The sequence below is a fragment of the Oncorhynchus masou genome, chromosome 20 (genome assembly GCF_036934945.1).
Source record: "Oncorhynchus masou masou isolate Uvic2021 chromosome 20, UVic_Omas_1.1, whole genome shotgun sequence".
In the NCBI taxonomy this organism is placed as follows: Eukaryota; Metazoa; Chordata; class Actinopteri; order Salmoniformes; family Salmonidae; genus Oncorhynchus; species Oncorhynchus masou.
The window spans coordinates 7330063-7353688 of NC_088231.1; the positions used below are offsets into that span (position 1 = coordinate 7330063).

The 23626-nt window shown below is 45.8% G+C and overlaps 1 protein-coding gene across 1 annotated transcript in view; it reads right to left on the minus strand.

Annotated features, from left to right (window-relative positions):
- Window positions 1–3695: 3695 nt before the first annotated feature.
- mtnr1aa (melatonin receptor 1A a) overlaps window positions 3696–23626 on the minus strand; it is a 68935-nt gene continuing 49004 nt past the window's right edge. Inside the window, exon 3 of the mRNA XM_064926167.1 lies at window positions 3696–5063. Coding sequence (XP_064782239.1) covers window positions 4195–5063 — 869 coding nt within the window. The 3' untranslated portion in view covers window positions 3696–4194. The remainder of the gene's footprint in view (window positions 5064–23626) is intronic.

A 23626-nucleotide genomic window follows, 5' to 3' on the forward strand; every position in this document is an offset into this window, starting at 1 on the left:
ATTGTAAACACATTTTGCAACGGAAAATGAAGATGAGCATTTCCCATTAGACCAGCTTGTCCCTTCCTATTTCAGTCTGCTTTCTTCCATTCTGTGCCTGATGAACACCAGCCAGGGGAATATTTGTTCCAGAGCCAGGGCCAAGCCTCCCAGCAGTCATCCCACAATCAAGTCACCATGGTCAGTCACCTACGGTTCACTTCACCCCCTTCTTCCTGGCCTCCCGAGGAGGACAGACGCTCAGTGAAAAAAATAGGCAGGACAGAGACTGGAGCAAATATAAAAATCCCAGGGATTTACGCCCTGCTCAAACAGAATTATACAGTAATCTGGTCCCTTCCTGCAGACTTTTATAACCTCCTTTGGCACTAGGATCTACAACACACACACAAACACACACACACACAGAGGGAGGAAAACATGTAACACTGTGTTTTCCCCCTCATCATCTCCCAGACCTCTGTGTGTGCATTTCTGTGTGTGTGTGTGTGTGTGTGTGTGTGTGTGTGTGTGTGTGTGTTGTAGTTCCTGGGTCCAAGGGGAGGTTATAAAAGTCCCCTTGGGGGACCAGATCACTGTATAAATCTGTTTGAGGAGGGCATATATCCCTGGGATTTGTATATTTGCTCCAGTCTCTGTCCTGCTCATTAATTCCCTACAACACACAGCTCACAGGATTAGCAGGGGGATTGTACGGGGAGGTGGGGAAGAGGTAGGGAGAACGATGACCTGGCTCTTTCGGAGTTGGTTGGTTCAGTGGGTGGAGGATGGTGTTGGATGGTCAGAGTCCATCAAGTGGATGTCAAATGCTCAGTTCAGCCTTTTGCAACCAGTGCAATTGTAGCGGTTTATGCTGCTTTTGTCTGTGGCCCACGAACCACCGCTGCCCACACACGTCAGGCAACAACAAGGACAAGGGGGGTGAGCGGCGTCGCACACAATCGAGCCCCCTATGACATTGGTCCTTAAACAAAGGCAATCCTGCTCACTATGAAACAAAGTAGCCCATAGCCGGCCCAGATTGACATGCAGAAAAGATTGATCAAAGCGGAAAGAGGATGGGATCTGCATTGAATACTGAAAGTGGGCATTGATTTCACGAATCTGCTTTATTCAAGTTTATTTGCTACTCGTCTATAAATCTGTGCGTGACAGCAGGATGTTCGAGAATGCACAGACTGAAAATGCACCATCCTGAATGCACATGATGCGCTGTTCCAAGTTGCCAACGAGGGTGTGTAAGGTCATGAAAAGTAATGGAAAATTTGTTTAATAACTTTTGTTTATGTAATTCATGAAGGCACACTTTTAAATATTATCATTCACAACAAATTGACACGTCATTCCATTAACATAATGACCCTTCAGTGTGTGTCTGTGTGTGCTAGTGCGAATGGCACGTTGCCCCAGGAGAGAGAGCGCAACATTTTAGCGGCAGGTATAACATAATGACAGACAACAGACTAACTAGATAGCCAATTCAAAACATAACTTGCAGTAGTTCTCGCTCTAGTTAACTAAACATTAATGTCGTTGTTTCTTTTCCACTGGCACTGTAGACAGCCTTAATAAATCGGGGTCCGTTGGAACGCTGGGATTCCACTCTATTAAACAGCAGCCATGTAATTGTGACGTCCAAAAATATTCTGAGAATAGCCTAATTGACAAATACCTTGCTGCGCATAGATCTCCCCTCAAACACGAATATTTGAGACTGATATATAAACATGTCTAGCTTGATACCTCGCTTTTAAAGTAACCTGCCTTGTCCATTTGATGTCTGATTCATTGAATGAGGGGATTATTTTAGAAAGACAAATGTAGTTGATTGTAATGTTGCAATATTTTATATCAAGGGTGGCAACCATCCTCCAGGATAGCTACTGGGTGTGCAGGCTTTTGTTCCAGCACTGGTCTAACCGAATTGTAGCCTAAACATCAGCTGCTCAACATGACCTTGCTAAGCAGCCTCGGGTGTTTCAGGACTGGATCAAAAGCCAAAAGTGAGCTCTCCAGATGGAGGGTTGACCACATATTGACAGCATGTGACTAACAGTGCAGTTCTACTTTGTGGAGGGTTTACGTGCCTTGATCAAGGGAACAATGGCAGGAGATGGTAGACCTACATGGGATCAGACACAGCAGCTTCCCAGTGTCAATAATGCTTTACTTTTTAATGAAGGCTATAATAAGTCATGGTTAAAAGTAATGGAGACGTCGTGAAAAATGTGTATTTAACCCTTAACTGTGAATAATCAGAGGTTTCTATAGCTTTATAGCATTCGAATAGACCGCATTGGATAAAGACAGCTCCTGCACTTCTTTCATCCCAAATCAAACACTGTTTCCAGGTAGTTGTTCAAATGTTTGATGGAAAATCTGGTTTGTTAGAGCTAGAATACCTGAAAGCTATCAAACTATATCATGAGCAGTGTTAAACGAATTGACCTTTGCCATGAGAGATAACGAATACAGTCTTCTTTCAGTACTGGTTTCTCGTAGCCTGGAATCCAAACTGATATAGTCCATTTCACCATAATAAGGATAGATATTTAGTTGGTTTACAGCTACTGTTAGTGATTGGGCCAGGTCAAATCACATATTACCTGGGCAGATTTGTAGCACCGCCGTCACTGTTGATCTCTGGTTTCTGGGCCAAAGAATAGGGTTGTGGAGCCAGGACCTCAGCCAAGTTGGGGGACATCAATTAACGTTGCGCATCGATACGGGCCCCAGCCTGAGACAGATTTGTTTGTTTTCTAATGGCAATTAAAGTGTAATCAGTGGGTTTGAAAGTGTATTTGTCTTAGCGAGTGCCGTTGGACAAATGTTTTCTTCAAATAAGTCCTAAGGAAGCTGCTGAGCTGTGAAAACCTACTGGCTAATAGCAAGGTAATCCATTTGAGCCAAATGTCTTTACTAAGTATACTACATTATGCATCGATATAGCATGCATGAATTTTCCAAGAAAATATCAACAACAACAACAAAAAGATGACATTGGATTTGAACAAACCGGACTGCAATATGTGTGTGCTTGTGTGTTGTTGTGCTGTACTGAAATAGTTGCACACATCTGCATCTGATCCTTTATTTTGCATATTAAAGATTCTTCAGATCCATGCATAAAAGGAGCTCACAGAGATAGAGAGAGACAGAAAGAGAATGAGAATGAGAAGTGAGTGAGAAAGAAAGAAATCCCATACTTACAAACATATTCCACCGAATGATGGGAACAGTTTTGCAGGGCATCGCGACACAGCAGCAATCCAAACATATTGCTTCCTCCTCCAAAGGAAGGAGTGTAACAGTGTCACACCCCAACAAAACGGATCATTAACATCGGTCAAATCTTTAACAAACGCTTTTGGTAATGTTTGTGACCAGACATTGCCGAATTCTTCTGGCTTTCACGGTATGATATATTTGTCATTTGTAGGTTTGCAAAATGCAGATTTTCTATGAATCTTGAATGCTGCTTATTCCCTCCTGATTCTGGGAATATTCCAACTGGGATTTCTGAAAAACCTGTTAATTTTTGAGAAGTTCCAGGAATTTTGCAACCCTAGTCATATTATTTCATCAGATTATTGATGTTGGTGAAATGAACCTGATATATATTCTCGTACATCTATATAACATATACTTCATATAAAATAAAAACATATAATATGTCATACATAGAGTCACTGTTATCATCACTGTAAACATGAAAACAAAAGTACATGATCACTTTTTTAAGTACCAAAAAAACGAACAAAAGTGCTTTTTGCAAAAGACAAAGATACATTTTCCCCGTTTCGCTTTGACTGTATAGGAGGTGAAGATAGCACAAATCACGGACGGTTCAGAAAGTTTCGTTTTTGTATTTGGTAATTGTTCTCCGTTCACTTGGATTTCTTTAACTAATCTTGCTATTTTATGTCACGTTGGTTCCCTTAAGCCTCCCTCCCCCTTCGTTCATGCGTGTGTGTTAGTATCACCCGGTCCCAAATCGCTCCCTACCCCTTCCCCTGGGCTCCTTAACTCCTCCAATGTTTGTAGATCTGCAGTGTACTGGATAGGTACAAGAAGCGAAATGGGGCAGCTTGAGCTTCCGCCATATTGCTTCCTTCCACCTTACAGATGTATAGACATCGATGGGTTCGCACCATGGGGGAGGGGTAGGGAGCTCACTGGGACCAGCTGGTCCTCTCACACCAACTCCAACTTGACCTGGTTGTTGTTGGTGATGAGCGGCGACGGCTTGCTCTTGAGCCGCTCGGCCGCGTCGTTGGAGCTGCCGTGGAAGAAGATTCGCGCCGTGCAGACCGACACCACAATGCGCTTGTACTCGCGCCGGAAGTTCTGGTTGAGCACCCCGTACACGATGGCATTAAGGCAGCTGTTGAAGTAGGCCATGAAGTAGCTCGCCACGAAGAGCCACTCGGGGATGAGAGGCACCACCACCTCTGGGTTGATGGCCACTGCCAGCCCAATGAAGTTGAGCGGCGCCCAGCACACGGCGAACAGCACAAACACCACGAACATAGTCACGAAGTTCCTCACGTCGTGTGGTGTCAGTTTCGGTCTATTGTCCGGTTTGACACGTCGCCTAACCTGAATGACCAGGATCCAGATCCTCAGGTAGCAGTAAGTGACGATCATGATTGGTAGGATGAAGTGGAAGAAGACCACGGCGATGGTGTACGCCGAACTCGCAGACTGCTCGAACGTACACGAATACACCCTGGGGTCATACTGCAACGAACCCACGAAGAGATTCGGCACGATGGCCACAATGGTCAACGCCCAGATGAGTAGGACGTAACACACTGAGTTCTTGTCGCTGTACAGCTTGTCGTACTTAAGGCTGTGACATATATAACAGTAGCGGTTGATGGCAATGCCGGTGATGTTGAAGATGGAGCCGATGACGCTGACGCCCATGAGAAAACCGCTGATCTGGCAGTGGACATAGCCCAGGTTCCAGCCTTTGTGGAAGATGGAGGTGAGGACCAGAGGGTAGGGGTAGATGGCCACCACCAGGTCGGCCACGGCCAGGCTCACCACGAAGATGTTTCCTAGAGCGAGAGAGAGAGAGAGAGAGAGAGAGAGAGAACAAAGATCATGGAAATTATAAACTATTCTATCCTATCACAATGAGCACAATCAAAGTCATCAAGACAAACACTATGTTAATGTCACTGAATAAGCGGCTGAATGGACGCACAGGTAATTGTGTTTCCATTCTTTCAGCCAGAAGGGCTTGACTAATTTATTTACATATACCATTTTGCATACCTCACAACACAGCAATCTGCTTCAAGGCTACTACTTTGACAACTAGGTGCCAACTAGATGCCTTTGAATCTGCATATGCTTGTGTAAGTGTGTATGTCAGTGTGTCAATGTCAGTGTGTGTGTGTATGTTTCTTTGTTTGTTTCTTAGTTAAGTACCATCAATCAATTACACAATGTAAATTAACCAATATTTTCATGTTGCACACCTTTTAGTTTATTTGTCTATGAATTTCCACAATTTATAGTTGTTATTAGGTTTTAAAGTCATTGACATTTGGAGCTATTGAAATTTTAGCATATTCTCCCATGTACATTGTGTAATTTACTGATGGTCCCTAACTAGCACCATACGGATATCCAAAGTCAACCCAAATTTACCACAGACATTACGATTGGGTCGCATGCAGCAAAGATGGTGGATAAATGAAGATAGTTCACTCAGGCCATTAGCTATTGAAAAAAATGTATTACGTTCCAGTCTGCTTAATTGGGTGTGTCTCCCATAGACACCAGTGTAATAGCAGCTGGGTCTGGTCAACTTCATTTATTAACTTTCATTTAACCATAACATTTTACAAAATAATCGGCAAATGTGGTGTCTCGCTTCTTCTTCCATCTCCGGCGTGCATCTGCACTCTGAATTCATAATTACTTGTGTGCTGCCAGCTCTGGGCATGTGGACAGGATTGAAAGTTTGAAACCAACCCAACCTTCATTTACATTGTGATGCAGTCATGACTACCACAAGTCTCACGAAAATACATTTTGGACAAGACTGACTTTATGACCAAAATTATCCTATTTACACTTGGTAGTCAGTTTTGACAGTTGTCATGACTTCCCTTCTGGGTAATGATCAAAGAGTGCACCCCCCTCTCTCCCACCAGAGAGGAAGGGGTGGAAATTGGGCCGGTTGATGACTTTAACAACCAGTCGTAAACTTTCTCTCTCTGGCCCCCTGCAGTACGGAGAATGGAATGTCTGGGTATTAAAACAGAGAGATACTTTTCAGTACTTTAACAACAGAAGGTTGGATATTGAAACAATATTTATATCATAAATAGTGTGGGAAATGGTTGGTGGGACTCCAAACAATAATCATGTCAAATCAGTTGTTGTTTTGTGATATCATTAAGGACGGTATAACTAAATAACAGTAACTCTACCAATGTATACGTATGTCCGAGTTATCAGATTTACATCTAGATGTTGTGGACTTTATATGATTAAATATGAGACTATTTGTGAGAAGATGAAATGTGATTCTAGCCTTCTAAATGAGATAATTGTTTTTCCTAAGAAACATTTGCCAAGTCAGTAACTACGCCCACGTGAGCACAGACATTGTGGCAACGTGAAGTATCCGCCATCCAAGGCAAGTGCATAAAAGGACAGCGAACAACATTTAGTGGTGTGGGGGCTGTGCTTTGGCAAAGTGGGTGGGGTTATATCCACCCTGTTTGGCCCTGTCCGGGGGTGTCCTCAGATGGGGCCACAGTGTCTCCTGACCCCTCCTGTCTCAGCCTCCAGTATTTGTACTGCAGTAGTTTATGTGTCGGGGGGCTAGGGTCAGTTTGTTATATCTGGAGTACTTCTCCTGTCCTATTCGGTGTCCTGTGTGAATTTAAGTGTGCTCTTTCTAATTCTCTCTTTCTTTCTCTCTCTCGGAGGACCTGAGCCCTAGGACCATGCCTCAGGACTACCTGACATGATGACTTCTTGCTGTCCCCAGTCCACCTGGCCGTGCTGCTGCTCCAGTTTTAACTGTTCTGCCTTATTATTATTGGACCATGCTGGTCATTTATGAACATTTGAACATCTTGGCCATGTTCTGTTATAATCTCCACCCGGCACAGCCAGAAGAGGACTGGCCACCCCACATAGCCTGGTTCCTCTCTAGGTTTCTTCCTAGGTTTTGGCCTTTCTAGGGAGTTTTTCCTAGCCACCGTGCTTCTACACATGCATTGCTTCCTGTTTGGGGTTTTAGGCTGGGTTTCTATACAGCACTTTGAGATATTCATATTCATTGATCTGGCCAAGGCTTTCGACTCTGTCAATCACCAGATCCTCATCGGCAGACTCGACAGCCTTGGTTTCTCAAATGATTGCCTCGCCTGGTTCACCAACTACTTCTCTGATAGAGTTCAGTGTGTCAAATCGGGGGGGGGGGGGCGCTGTACGGACCTCTGGCAGTCTCTAAGGGGGTGCCACAGGGGTCAATTCTTGGACCGACTCTCTTCTCTGTATACATCAATGAGGTCGCTCTTGCGGCTGGTGAGTCTCTGATCCACCTCTACGCAGACGACACCGTTCTGTATACTTCTGGCCCTTCTTTGGATACTGTGTTAATAACAACCCTCCAGGCAAGCTTCAATGTCATACAACTCTCCTTCCGTGGCCTCCAATTGCTCTTAAATACAAGTAAAACTAAATGCATGCTCTTCAACCGATCGCTACCCGCACCTGCCCGCCTGTCCAACATCACTACTCTGGACGGCTCTGACTTAGAATACGTGGACAACTACAAATACTTAGGTGTCTGGTTAGACTGTAAACTCTCCTTCCAGACCCATATCAAATATCTCCAATCCAAAGTTAAATCTAAATCAAATCAAATCAAATCAAATTTATTTATATAGCCCTTCGTACATCAGCTGATATCTCAAAGTGCTGTACAGAAACCCAGCCTAAAACCCCAAACAGCAAGCAATGCAGGTGTAGAAGCACGGTGGCTAGGAAAAACTCCCTAGAAAAGCCAAAACCTAGGAAGAAACCTAGAGAGGAACCAGGCTATGTGGGGTGGCCAGTCCTCTTCTGGCTGTGCCGGGTAGAGATTATAACAGAACATGGCCAAGATGTTCAAATGTTCATAAATGACCAGCATGGTCGAATAATAATAAGGCAGAACAGTTGAAACTGGAGCAGCAGCACGGCCAGGTGGACTGGGGACAGCAAGGAGTCATCATGTCAAGTAGTCCTGGGGCATGGTCCTAGGGCCGCGGTTCAGTTGAAACTGGAGCAGCAGCACGGCCAGGTGGACTGGGGACAGCAAGGAGTCATCATGTCAGGTAGTCCTGGGGCATGGTCCTAGGGCTCAGGTCCTCCGAGAGAGAGAAGGAGAGAATTAGAGAACGCACACTTAGATTCACACAGGACACCGAATTGGACAGGAGAAGTACTCCAGATATAACAAACTGACCCCAGCCCCCCGACACATAAACTACTGCAGCATAAATACTGAAGGCTGAGACAGGAGGGGTCAGGAGACACTGTGGCCCCACCCGAGGACACCCCCGGACAGGGCCAAACAGGAAGGATATAACCCCACCCACTATGCCAAAGCACAGCCCCCACACCACTGGAGGGATATCTTCAACCACCAACTTACCATCCTGAGACAAAGCTGAGTATAGCCCGCAAAGATCTCCGCCACGGCACAACCCAAGGGGGCGCCAACCCAGACAGGATGACCACATCAGTGAATCAACCCACTCAGGTGACGCACCCCCTCAGGGACGGCATGAGAGAGCCCCAGCAAGCCAGTGACTCAGCCCCTGTAATAGGGTTAGAGGCAGAGAATCCCAGTGGAAAGAGGGGAACCGGCCAGGCAGAGACAGCAAGGGTGGTTCGTTGCTCCAGAGCCTTTCCGTTCACCTTCCCACTCCTGGGCCAGACTACACTCAATCATATGACCCACTGAAGAGATGAGTCTTCAGTAAAGACTTAAAGGTTGAGACCGAGTTTGCGTCTCTGACATGGGTAGGCAGACCGTTCCATAAAAATGGAGCTCTATAGGAGAAAGCCCTGCCTCCAGCTGTTTGCTTAGAAATTCTAGGGACAATTAGGAGGCCTGCGTCTTGTGACCGTAGCGTACGTGTAGGTATGTACGGCAGGACCAAATCAGAGAGATAGGTAGGAGCAAGCCCATGCAATGCTTTGTAGGTTAGCAGTAAAACCTTGAAATCAGCCCTTGCTTTGACAGGAAGCCAGTGTAGGGAGGCTAGCACTGGAGTAATATGATCAAATTTTTGGTTCTAGTCAGGATTCTAGCAGCCGTATTTAGCACTAACTGAAGTTTATTTAGTGCTTTATCCGGGTAGCCGGAAAGTAGAGCATTGCAGTAGTCTAACCTAGAAGTGACAAAAGCATGGATTAATTTTTCTGCATCATTTTTGGACAGAAAGTTTCTGATTTTTGCAATGTTACGTAGATGGAAAAAAGCTGTCCTTGAAATGGTCTTGATATGTTCTTCAAAAGAGAGATCAGGGTCCAGAGTAACGCCGAGGTCCTTCACAGTTTTATTTGAGATGACTGTACAACCATTAAGATTAATTGTCAGATTCAACAGAAGATCTCTTTGTTTCTTGGGACCTAGAACAAGCATCTCTGTTTTATCCGAGTTTAAAAGTAGAAAGTTTGCTGCCATCCACTTCCTTATGTCTGAAACACATGCTTCTAGCGAGGGCAATTTTGGGGCTTCACCATGTTTCATTGAAATGTACAGCTGTGTATCATCCGCATAGCAGTGAAAGTTAACATTATGTTTTCGAATAACATCCCCAAGAGGTAAAATATATAGTGAAAACAACAGCGGTCCTAAAACGGAACCTTGAGGAACACCGAAATTTACAGTTGATTTGTCAGAGGACAAACCATCCACAGAGACAAACTGATATCTTTCCGACAGATAAGATCTAAACCAGGCCAGAACTTGACCGTGTAGACCAATTTGGGTTTCCAATCTCTCCAAAAGAATGTGGTGATCGATGGTATCAAAAGCAGCACTAAGGTCTAGGAGCACGAGGACAGATGCAGAGCCTCGGTCCGATGCCATTAAAATGTCATTTACCACCTTCACAAGTGCCGTCTCAGTGCTATGATGGGGTCTAAAACCAGACTGAAGCATTTCATATACATTGTTTGTCTTCAGGAAGGCAGTGAGTTGCTGAGCAACAGCCTTTTCTAAGATTTTTGAGAGGAATGGAAGATTCGATATAGGCCGATAGTTTTTTATATTTTCTGGGTCAAGGTTTGGCTTTTTCAAGAGAGGCTTTATTACTGCCACTTTTAGTGAGTTTGGTACACATCCGGTGGATAGAGAGCCGTTTATTATGTTCAACATAGGAGGGCCAAGCACAGGAAGCAGCTCTTTCAGTAGTTTAGTTGGAATAGGGTCCAGTAAGCAGCTTGAAGGTTTAGAGGCCATGATTATTTTCATCATTGTGTCAAGAGATATAGTACTAAAACACTTGAGCGTCTCTCTTGATCCTAGGTCCACGCAGAGTTGTGCAGACTCAGGACAACTGAGCTTTGAAGGAATACGCAGATTTAAGGAGGAGTCTGTAATTTGCTTTCTAATAATCATAATTTTTTCCTCAAAGAAGTTCATGAATTTATCACTGCTAAAGTGAAAGTCATCCTCTCTTGGGGAATGCTGCTTTTTAGTTAGCTTTGCGACCGTATCAAAAAGGAATTTTGGATTGTTCTTATTGTCCTCAATTAAGTTAGAAAAATAGGATGATCGAGCAGCAGTAAGGGCTCTTCGGTACTGCACGGTACTGTCTTTCCAAGCTAGACGGAAGACTTCCAGTTTGGTGTGGCGCCATTTCCGTTCCAATTTTCTGGAAGCTTGCTTCAGAGCTCGGGTATTTTCTGTGTACCAGGGAGCTAGTTTCTTATGAGAAATGTTTTTAGTTTTTAGGGTGCAACTGCATCTAGGGTATTGCGCAAGGTTAAATTGAGTTCCTCAGTTAGGTGGTTAACTGATTTTTGTCCTCTGGTGTCATTGGGTAGACAGAGGGAATCTGGAAGGACATCAAGGAATCTTTGTGTTGTCTGTGAATTTATAGCACGACTTTTGATGTTCCTTGGTTGGGGTCTGAGCAGATTATTTGTTGCAATTGCAAACGTAATAAAATGGTGGTCCGATAGTCCTGGATTATGAGGAAAAACATTAAGATCCACAACATTTATTCCATGGGACAAAACTAGGTCCAGCGTATGACTGTGACAGTGAGTGGGTCCAGAGACATGTTGGACAAAACCCACTGAGTCGATGATGGCTCCGAAAGCCTTTTGGAGTGGGTCTGTGGACTTTTCCATGTGAATATTAAAGTCACCAAAGATTAGAATATTATCTGCTATGACTACAAGGTCCGATAGGAATTCAGGGAACTCAGTGAGGAACGCTGTATATGACCCAGGAGGCCTGTAAACAGTAGCTATAAAAAGTGATTGAGTAGGCTGCATAGATTTCAATCTAGAATTGGCTATTCCTATTTCGCAACAAAGCATCCTTCACTCATGCTGCCAAACATACCCTTGTAAAACTGACCACCCTACCAATCCCCGACTTTGGCGATGTCATTTACAAAATAGCCTCCAATACCCTACTCAACAAATTGGATGCAGTCTATCACAGTGCAATCCGTTTTGTCACCAAAGCCCCATATACTACCCACAATTGCGACCTGTACGCTCTCGTTGGCTGGCCCTCGCTTGATACTCGTCGCCAAACCCACTGGCTCCATGTCATCTACAAGACCCTGCTAGGTAAAGTCCCCCCTTATCTCAGCTCGCTGGTCACCATAGCATCTCGCACCTGTAGCACACGCTCCAGCAGGTATATCTCTCCAGTCACCCCCAAAACCAATTCTTTCTTTGGCCGCCTCTCCTTCCAGTTCTCTGCTGCCAATGACTGGAACAAACTACAAAAATCTCTGAAACTGGAAACACTTCTCCCTCACTAGGCTTTAAGCACCAACTGTCAGAGCAGCTCACAGATTAATGCACCTGTACATAGCCCACCTATATTTTAGCCCAAACAACTACCTCTTTCCCTACTGTATTTATTTATTTTATTTATTTTGCTCCTTTGCACCCCATTATTTTTATTTCTACTTTGCACATTCTTCCATTGCAAATCTATCATTCCAGTGTTTTACTTGCTATGTTGTATTTACTTTGCCACCATGGCCTTTTGTGCCTTTACCTCCCTTATCTCACCTCATTTGCTCACATCGTATATAGACTTATTTACACTGTATTATTGACTGTATGTTTGTTTTACTCCATGTGTAACTCTGTGTCGTTGTATGTGTCGAACTGCTTTGCTTTATCTTGGCCAGGTCGCAATTGTAAATGAGAACTTGTTCTCAACTTGCCTACCTGGTTAAATAAAGGTGAAATAAAATAAATAAATATCAGCTGATGTACAAAGGGCTATATAAATACATTTGATTTACATTAGACCAAAACATGCCGGGTGTGTAAATTGCTGTACCCTGAACAGCTGTACCCTGAACAGTCATAACTTAGACTAGGGTTCGTGCAGATTTGAAGTCAACGACATTCAGAATGAGACTGATACGAGGTAATAATTATTAATGGATGATGGTATGATAACGATTTATAACAATATATTATTGAGTTAATTCGTGAAACGGTAACTCATTAAACCAACTATTTCCATGGTGCCCCAAGATTGCTAATGAGTTGGTGTTACATGATTATTTTTTTCACAATAATAATTAAACATAATTAATTGATTTGATAAAATAACCGTCATCACATTAATCGATAGTCATGTCACGACACAGTAGAATAAATGTTTCTGATTCATATTGATGCCACATAGGGCTTTTTCTAAATGAGAAGTTGGTTTTTAGACTGTTTCTTGGTCGTCTTAAACAAATCTACTTTGAAACACAAGAATACACCTCACACACATGGTTATGGGCAACAACAACAAAAAAAGAAGACACCCATACCAGATATACAGATTGAAGCAGATATACAGGCAGATATACCGTTGAAGAAATGTTTTCAATTTCGAGTTTGCATCCCAACATTACACTTCATATACATCACAGAAGATTGAAATATAACAAAACCGTTTGACATAGAAACATCATTTGTTTATTTTTTATCTTCTTTATTCATTATGAAAAAACATTCCACAGATGCTTTTGGTCATTGACTCACCAGCAAGTGAAGGGAGTTCATGACATGCCACTTCACACAGAGAAGGAGGATGAGAACATATCTCTCATTATATTCTCACAGGACCACGCTCAGGCTCGCACACGCAAACACACACTAGTTAGTTCCAAGTTTGCTTTAAGTATGCAAAGTCAGTGTTTTTCCCCGCGTTTGCCAGGCAGATCTTCTGAAGAGTGAAATTGTATGCATAAAGGCAAAGATTGAATTTACTCAATCAGGCAGTTAACAGCTTTTACCTACAGTGCCTACAGTACTGTATGTGTGTCATACACCTGGTCCTGTTAGTGAGGAGTTCCTCTTGTGTCAGACGTGAGCTAAACATAAAGGCAGCAAGTACTACGCTTCGACAACATCGCTACAGCGACTCAGCAACATTGCAGAAGCGCTGAAGTATCGTCTTTCCACACCCATCACTCCTTGACTTCCAGCCACGATCTATCACACGGATCAGTCGCCAGACACTTCTGGGAAATGTGTCACTCTCTCCGGGAGTGACCGGGTGGCACAGACACGCAAGCACAACAAAGCCAGGTCTGCCCGGTGCCTTCCCTCTCTTTCTGTCTCCCCTCTCCCTTGTAGCATACCAGAAATTATTTCATGGCCGAAGACCTTTCCTGCAATAAAATGAAGCTTTGTCCTCCTGGATCTGTCATCCAGGAGCCCTCTGTAAGAGGATTATGTGCACCTGCGTTGTGCACCTGCTATTGTAGCTGGAGGAGGAGACTTAACAGAAGGTCTGGCGGCTAAAACAAAGAGATGTTTCTCAAGCTATGGCGTGAGAGCTTAAGGGTGGAGACAGCAAGGGTCGAGGAGTTTGCCTTTAAGACCTCTAAGACCAAGATTGCACTACCCCTAAACGTGAGACTCGCTAAAGCAAAGCTGGGGCCAGGGTTAAGACTATTTGAGCTGCTTGGAGTGTTCATACAGAGCCTAGACCTTGACAAGGTTGTGAGACAGAGCCCTACAGCCAGCTCGGCTGGCATTCAAGTGCCCTGAGGCCTGGCTTCTATCGGCTCTTGTCACTGTGGAGGCTAGACCCGCTGATTGACACACCACTCAAAGTATTAATTTGGCTTAAGGGGAGATACAGCCCAGCTCTTCCAAGTTTTAATTTTTCATTCACTTGCCACCGACTTTGATAAGGATTTAGGCATGAGGGAATACCCTCAGGTCTTTTTCTGTGGCAGGCAGTGGAGATACATTTTTTTCAATGGCGCAGCATGGATAAGATAACTTGAATACCTTGAGCGGTGTGCCCTTTTTGAAGGACAGCAGGTAGAGCGAGTCAGAGTGAGTCCAAGCACGTCGGCGCCGGCCAACTGTAGCCTCACGGCTATGCTCCGCTAATGAGGTGTGAATTTCAACGCCTAGGGTCAAAGTGTAAACTCCACAACTTGAGGGTCAGCGAGGCACCAAGGTCGAAGTGTCAGCAAGTGGGAGAAGGTCCCAAGGGCCCTAACTCTATTGCCCCTGGCAGATTATTATGCATAGGCTAGATAGCTGTTATAAAGTAATCTATGATAATGTATGCCAGTGGTTCCCAAACTAGGGGAGATGACCAAATGAAAAAGGAACGTTCAACTTACAGTACTCTTGAATGTTGTAATAGTAAAAGGTGCAATTTCAAAATTGGGAAGTGCATCAGAGGTTTTTTCTCTTGTTCAGTCAGTCATTGTAGAGAGAGCTATCTATTTATTTAGCCCATGTCATCTAATGTTTTGATTTTGTTGTAAAGTTTGAGTCACTCAGATATCAGATGAAATCACGTAAGACATACATTGCAGGGAATTAGCTTTAAAACAGCACATAAATCCTCCACCCTATGGCAAAATGTAAATGTTTGCAGCGAGCATGTATACCATTTCAGGAAAAAAGCATTGAATATGCAAAACAAGACGGGTGTGAACTGTTTGTGTGATGAACAGGGCTTGTGCCCATAGAAAAAGAAGTTGGAGAATGCATATCTGACATTCATGAATTGTAACTTCACATGTAACGTTCACCTTCTGTACTTAGGCATCGATAGAATGGTTAATAATTGAAGTGTTTCTTTCACAAAAGCAATGTGGAAACACTGGCTTATTTAAGTCAATGATGGTGTCACAGATTGGGCATGGTGGGCATTTAACAAGGGCTAGTTGGAATTCACCCAAAATATCCCACCGCTGCCACCAGCACAACAATGATCAAATTGGATTACGATGGCTCCAACTCCCTCACAGCACCACTGTGACAGATCAGAGTCAAACACATAACGGTGAGATGGAGCTACTGTACTGAGACAAAAGTGGACGCAAACAAACAAAAAATGAAAATGAGTGTGTCGTCTCTCTATGGCACTCACTGTAATCTGGGTCCTCCATATAAGAGAGGGAGAGAGACAGAGAAAGAGAGGGAGAGAGACAGAGAAAGAGAGGGAGAGAGCAAAAGGGACAGGGAGAGAGAGAGAGAGAGAGAGAGAGAGAGAGAGGGGGCGAGATAGGCGAGAAACATGAGCGATGTCCCTCGTGACATTATTGGATTTGCAGATATAGTGTTTGTGAATGAGGGCTGGTGACAGGCGTGGATGATGAGGCATGCCTCTCCAGAGTTAATCTGTTCTCTCCTCTCTACTAAGGCTATTTCAAGAGCAGACCATAAAACAAACAGCTTAGAAAGAAAAATGGACAGCATTTGGAAAGCATGCTGAAACAATATGTTAATGCGAGCAGTATAGAGTATCAGCGAGATCACAACAGATATTACTTCAATACTCTATTCAGATCCCCAGGATATCAGGAGATGCCTTCAATACCATCCACTAGAGGCAACGTGAGCACATATTACCACCTAGTAGGGAGATGCCTTCAATACCATCCACTAGATGCAACGTGAGCACGTATTACCACCTAGTAGGGAGATACCTTCAATACCATCCACTAGAGGCAACGTGAGCACGTATTACCACCTAGTAGGGAGATGCCTTCAATACCATCCACTAGAGGCAACGTGAGCACGTATTACCACCTAGTAGGGAGATGCCTTCAATACCATCCACTAGATGCAACGTGAGCACGTATTACCACCTAGTAGGGAGATGCCTTCAATACCATCCACTAGAGGCAACGTGAGCACGTATTACCACCTAGTAGGGAGATGCCTTCAATACCATCCACTAGAGGCAACGTGAGCACGTATTACCACCTAGTAGGGAGATGCCTTCAATACCATCCACTAGATGCAACGTGAGCACGTATTACCATCTAATAGGGAGATGCCTTCAATACCATCCACTAGATGCAACGTGAGCACGTATCACCATCTAGTAGGGAGATGCCTTCAATACCATCCACTAGAGGCAACGTGAGCACGTATCACCATCTAGTAGGGAGATGCCTTCAATACCATCCACTAGATGCAACGTGAGCACGTATCACCATCTAGTAGGGAGATGCCTTCAATACCATCCACGAGAGGCAACGTGAGCACGTATCACCATCTAGTAGGGAGATGCCTTCAATACCATCCACTAGAGGCAACGTGAGCACGTATCACCATCTAGTAGGGAGATGCCTTCAATACCATCCACTAGATGCAACGTGAGCACGTATCACCATCTAGTAGGGAGATGCCTTCAATGCCATCCACGAGAGGCAACGTGAGCACGTATCACCACCTAGTAGGGAGATGCCTTCAATACAACCTGCCCGCTCAACAACCTGCCCGCTCGACCCTATCCCCTCCTCTCTCCTCCAGACCATTTCCGGGGACCTTCTCCCTTACCTCACCTCGCTCATCAACTCATCCCTGACCGCTGGCTACGTCCCTTCCGTCTTCAAGAGAGCGAGAGTTGCACCCCTTCTGAAGAAACCTACACTCGATCCCTCCGATGTCAACAACTACAGACCAGTATCCCTTCTTTCTTTTCTCTCCAAAACTCTTGAACGTGCCGTCCTTGGCCAGCTCTCCCGCTATCTCTCTCAGAATGACCTTCTTGATCCAAATCAGTCAGGTTTCAAGACTAGCCATTCAACTGAGACTGCTCTTCTCTGCATCACGGAGGCGCTCCGCACTGCTAAAGCTAACTCTCTCTCCTCTGCTCTCATCCTTCTAGACCTATCGGCTGCCTTCGATACTGTGAACCATCAGATCCTGCTCTCCACCCTCTCCGAGTTGGGCATCTCCGGCGCGGCCCACGCTTGGATTGCGTCCTACCTGACAGGTCGCTCCTACCAGGTGGCGTGGCGAGAATCTGTCTCCTCGCCACGCGCTCTCACCACTGGTGTCCCCCAGGGCTCTGTTCTAGGCCCTCTCCTATTCTCGCTATACACCAAGTCACTTGGCTCTGTCATAACCTCACATGGTCTCTCCTATCATTGCTATGCAGACGACACACAATTAATCTTCTCCTTTCCCCCTTCTGATGACCAGGTGGCGAATCGCATCTCTGCATGTCTGGCAGACATATCAGTGTGGATGACGGATCACCACCTCAAGCTGAACCTCGGCAAGACGGAGCTGCTCTTCCTCCCGGGGAAGGACTGCCCGTTCCATGATCTCGCCATCACGGTTGACAACTCCATTGTGTCCTCCTCCCAGAGCGCTAAGAACCTTGGCGTGATCCTGGACAACACCCTGTCGTTCTCAACCAACATCATGGCGGTGGCCCGTTCCTGTAGGTTCATGCTCTACAACATCCGCAGAGTACGACCCTGCCTCACACAGGAAGCGGCGCAGGTCCTAATCCAGGCACTTGTCATCTCCCGTCTGGATTACTGCAACTCGCTGCTGGCTGGGCTCCCTGCCTGTGCCATTAAACCCCTACAACTCATCCAGAACGCCGCAGCCCGTCTGGTGTTCAACCTTCCCAAGTTCTCTCACGTCACCCCGCTCCTCCGCTCTCTCCACTGGCTTCCAGTTGAAGCTCGCATCCGCTACAAGACCATGGTGCTTGCCTACGGAGCTGTGAGGGGAACGGCACCGCAGTACCTCCAGGCTCTGATCAGGCCCTACACCCAAGCAAGGGCACTGCGTTCATCCACCTCTGGCCTGCTCGCCTCCCTACCATTGAGGAAGTACAGTTCCCGCTCAGCCCAGTCAAAACTGTTCGCTGCTCTGGCCCCCCAATGGTGGAACAAACTCCCTCACGACGCCAGGACAGCGGAGTCAATCACCACCTTCCGGAGACACCTGAAACCCCACCTCTTCAAGGAATACCTAGGATAGGATAAGTAATCCTTCTCACCACCCCCCCCCTTAATGATTTAGATGCACTATTGTAAAGTGGCTGTTCCACTGGATGTCAGAAGGTGAATTCACCAATTTGTAAGTCGCTCTGGATAAGAGCGTCTGCTAAATGACTTAAATGTAAATGTAAATACCATCCACTAGAGGCAACGTGAGCACGTATTACCACCTAATAGGGAGATGCCTTCAATACCATCCACTAGATGCAACGTGAGCACGTATTACCACCTAGTAGGGAGATGCCTTCAATACCATCCACTAGATGCAACGTGAGCACGTATTACCATCTAGTAGGGAGATACCTTCAATACCATCCACTAGAGGCAACGTGAGCACGTATTACCATCTAGTGGGGGATGCCTTCAATACCATCCACTAGAGGCAACGTGAGCACGTATTACCACCTAGTAGGGAGATGCGTTCAATACCATCCACTAGAGGCAACGTGAGCATGTATCACCACCTAGCAGGGAGATGCCTTCAATACCATCCACTAGAGGCAACGTGAGCACGTATTACCATCTAGTAGGGAGATGCCTTCAATGCCATCCACTAGAGGCAACGTGAGCACGTATCACCACCTAGTAGGGAGATGCCTTCAATACCATCCACTAGAGGCAACGTGAGCACGTATTACCACCTAGTAGGGAGATGCCTTCAATACCATCCACTAGAGGCAACGTGAGCACGTATTACCATCTAGTAGGGAGATGCCTTCAATACCATCCACTAGAGGCAACGTGAGCACGTATTACCATCTAGTAGGGAGATACCTTCAATACCATCCACTAGATGCAACGTGAGCACGTATTACCATCTAGTAGGGAGATACCTTCAATACCATCCACTAGAGGCAACGTGAGCACGTATTACCACCTAGTAGGGAGATGCCTTCAATACCATCCACTAGAGGCAACGTGAGCACGTATTACCATCTAATAGGGAGATACATTCAATACCATCCACTAGATGCAACGTGAGCATGTATTACCATCTAATAGGGAGATGCCTTCAATACCATCCACTAGAGGCAACGTGAGCACGTATTACCACCTAGTAGGGAGATGCCTTCAATACCATCCACTAGATGCAACGTGAGCACGTATTACCATCTAATAGGGAGATGCCTTCAATACCATCCACTAGATGCAACGTGAGCACGTATCACCATCTAGTAGGGAGATGCCTTCAATACCATCCACTAGAGGCAACGTGAGCACGTATCACCATCTAGTAGGGAGATGCCTTCAATACCATCCACTAGATGCAACGTGAGCACGTATCACCATCTAGAAGGGAGATGCCTTCAATACCATCCACGAGAGGCAACGTGAGCACGTATCACCATCTAGTAGGGAGATGCCTTCAATACCATCCACTAGAGGCAACGTGAGCACGTATCACCATCTAGTAGGGAGATGCCTTCAATACCATCCACTAGATGCAACGTGAGCACGTATCACCATCTAGTAGGGAGATGCCTTCAATGCCATCCACGAGAGGCAACGTGAGCACGTATCACCACCTAGTAGGGAGATGCCTTCAATACAACCTGCCCGCTCAACAACCTGCCCGCTCGACCCTATCCCCTCCTCTCTCCTCCAGACCATTTCCGGGGACCTTCTCCCTTACCTCACCTCGCTCATCAACTCATCCCTGACCGCTGGCTACGTCCCTTCCGTCTTCAAGAGAGCGAGAGTTGCACCCCTTCTGAAGAAACCTACACTCGATCCCTCCGATGTCAACAACTACAGACCAGTATCCCTTCTTTCTTTTCTCTCCAAAACTCTTGAACGTGCCGTCCTTGGCCAGCTCTCCCGCTATCTCTCTCAGAATGACCTTCTTGATCCAAATCAGTCAGGTTTCAAGACTAGCCATTCAACTGAGACTGCTCTTCTCTGCATCACGGAGGCGCTCCGCACTGCTAAAGCTAACTCTCTCTCCTCTGCTCTCATCCTTCTAGACCTATCGGCTGCCTTCGATACTGTGAACCATCAGATCCTGCTCTCCACCCTCTCCGAGTTGGGCATCTCCGGCGCGGCCCACGCTTGGATTGCGTCCTACCTGACAGGTCGCTCCTACCAGGTGGCGTGGCGAGAATCTGTCTCCTCGCCACGCGCTCTCACCACTGGTGTCCCCCAGGGCTCTGTTCTAGGCCCTCTCCTATTCTCGCTATACACCAAGTCACTTGGCTCTGTCATAACCTCACATGGTCTCTCCTATCATTGCTATGCAGACGACACACAATTAATCTTCTCCTTTCCCCCTTCTGATGACCAGGTGGCGAATCGCATCTCTGCATGTCTGGCAGACATATCAGTGTGGATGACGGATCACCACCTCAAGCTGAACCTCGGCAAGACGGAGCTGCTCTTCCTCCCGGGGAAGGACTGCCCGTTCCATGATCTCGCCATCACGGTTGACAACTCCATTGTGTCCTCCTCCCAGAGCGCTAAGAACCTTGGCGTGATCCTGGACAACACCCTGTCGTTCTCAACCAACATCATGGCGGTGGCCCGTTCCTGTAGGTTCATGCTCTACAACATCCGCAGAGTACGACCCTGCCTCACACAGGAAGCGGCGCAGGTCCTAATCCAGGCACTTGTCATCTCCCGTCTGGATTACTGCAACTCGCTGCTGGCTGGGCTCCCTGCCTGTGCCATTAAACCCCTACAACTCATCCAGAACGCCGCAGCCCGTCTGGTGTTCAACCTTCCCAAGTTCTCTCACGTCACCCCGCTCCTCCGCTCTCTCCACTGGCTTCCAGTTGAAGCTCGCATCCGCTACAAGACCATGGTGCTTGCCTACGGAGCTGTGAGGGGAACGGCACCGCAGTACCTCCAGGCTCTGATCAGGCCCTACACCCAAGCAAGGGCACTGCGTTCATCCACCTCTGGCCTGCTCGCCTCCCTACCATTGAGGAAGTACAGTTCCCGCTCAGCCCAGTCAAAACTGTTCGCTGCTCTGGCCCCCCAATGGTGGAACAAACTCCCTCACGACGCCAGGACAGCGGAGTCAATCACCACCTTCCGGAGACACCTGAAACCCCACCTCTTCAAGGAATACCTAGGATAGGATAAGTAATCCTTCTCACCACCCCCCCCCTTAATGATTTAGATGCACTATTGTAAAGTGGCTGTTCCACTGGATGTCAGAAGGTGAATTCACCAATTTGTAAGTCGCTCTGGATAAGAGCGTCTGCTAAATGACTTAAATGTAAATGTAAATACCATCCACTAGAGGCAACGTGAGCACGTATTACCACCTAATAGGGAGATGCCTTCAATACCATCCACTAGATGCAACGTGAGCACGTATTACCACCTAGTAGGGAGATGCCTTCAATACCATCCACTAGAGGCAACGTGAGCACGTATCACCACCTAGTAGGGAGATGCCTTCAATACCATCCACTAGATGCAACGTGAGCACGTATTACCACCTAGTAGGGGGATGCCTTCAATACCATCCACTAGAGGCAACGTGAGCACGTATTACCACCTAGTAGGGAGATGCCTTCAATACCATCCACTAGAGGCAACGTGAGCACGTATCACCACCTAGTAGGGAGATGCCTTCAATACCATCCACTAGAGGCAACGTGAGCACGTATTACCATCTAATAGGGAGATGCCTTCAATACCATCCACTAGATGCAACGTGAGCACGTATCACCACCTAGTAGGGAGATGCCTTCAATACCATCCACTAGAGGCAACGTGAGCACGTATCACCACCTAGTAGGGAGATGCCTTCAATACCATCCACTAGAGGCAACGTGAGCACGTATTACCATCTAATAGGGAGATGCCTTCAATACCATCCACTAGAGGCAACGTGAGCACGTATCACCATCTAGTAGGGAGATACCTTCAATACCATCCACTAGATGCAACGTGAGCACGTATTACCATCTAGTAGGGAGATACCTTCAATACCATCCACTAGAGGCAACGTGAGCACGTATTACCACCTAGTAGGGAGATGCCTTCAATACCATCCACTAGAGGCAACGTGAGCACGTATTACCATCTAATAGGGAGATACATTCAATACCATCCACTAGATGCAACGTGAGCATGTATTACCATCTAATAGGGAGATGCCTTCAATACCATCCACTAGATGCAACGTGAGCACGTATTACCATCTAGTAGGGAGATGCCTTCAATACCATCCACTAGAGGCAACGTGAGCACGTATTACCATCTAGTAGGGAGATACCTTCAATACCATCCACTAGAGGCAACGTGAGCACGTATTACCATCGAATAGGGAGATACATTCAATACCATCCACTAGATGCAACGTGAGCACGTATTACCATCTAGTAGGGAGATACCTTCAATACCATCCACTAGAGGCAACGTGAGCACGTATTACCATCTAGCAGGGAGATGCATTCAATTACCATCCACTAGAGGCAACGTGAGCATGTATCACCACCTAGCAGGGAAATGCCTTCAATTACCATCCACTAGAGGGAACCTTGAGAACGTATTACCATCTAGTAGGCACATGGGTCCGAGGATCACAGGTTCAATCCCAGTGCTCTGCACTGGTTTACCTTTTTTCAGTTTTAACATTATCCCAAACCTTAAACCTTAAGCCTTAACCAGTCCGAATAATTTGGTAGATTGGGGATTGTCTGCCTGGTTCAATCTATCTCTCGCTCTCTGGGCATAGGCAGATTCTGCAATTACAATCAACACAGACTAAAGCATCACAACCTTGCATAGCATATGAACTAGAGGTCGACCGATTATGATTGTTTGACGCCGATACCAATACCGATACCGATTATTGGAGGACCAAAAAAAAGCCGGTACCATTTAATCGGTCGATTTTTATAAATATATTTGTAATAATGACTATTACAACAATACTGAATGAACACTTTTATTTTAACTTAATATAATACATCACTAAAATCAATATAGTCTCAAATAAATAATGAAACATGTTCAATTTGGTTTAAATAATGCAAAAACAAAATGTTGGAGAAGAAAGTAAAAGTGCAATATTTGCCATGTAAGCAAGCTAACGTTTAAGTTCCTTGCTCAGAACATGAGAACATATGAACGCTGGTGGTTCCTTTGAACATGAGTCTTCAATA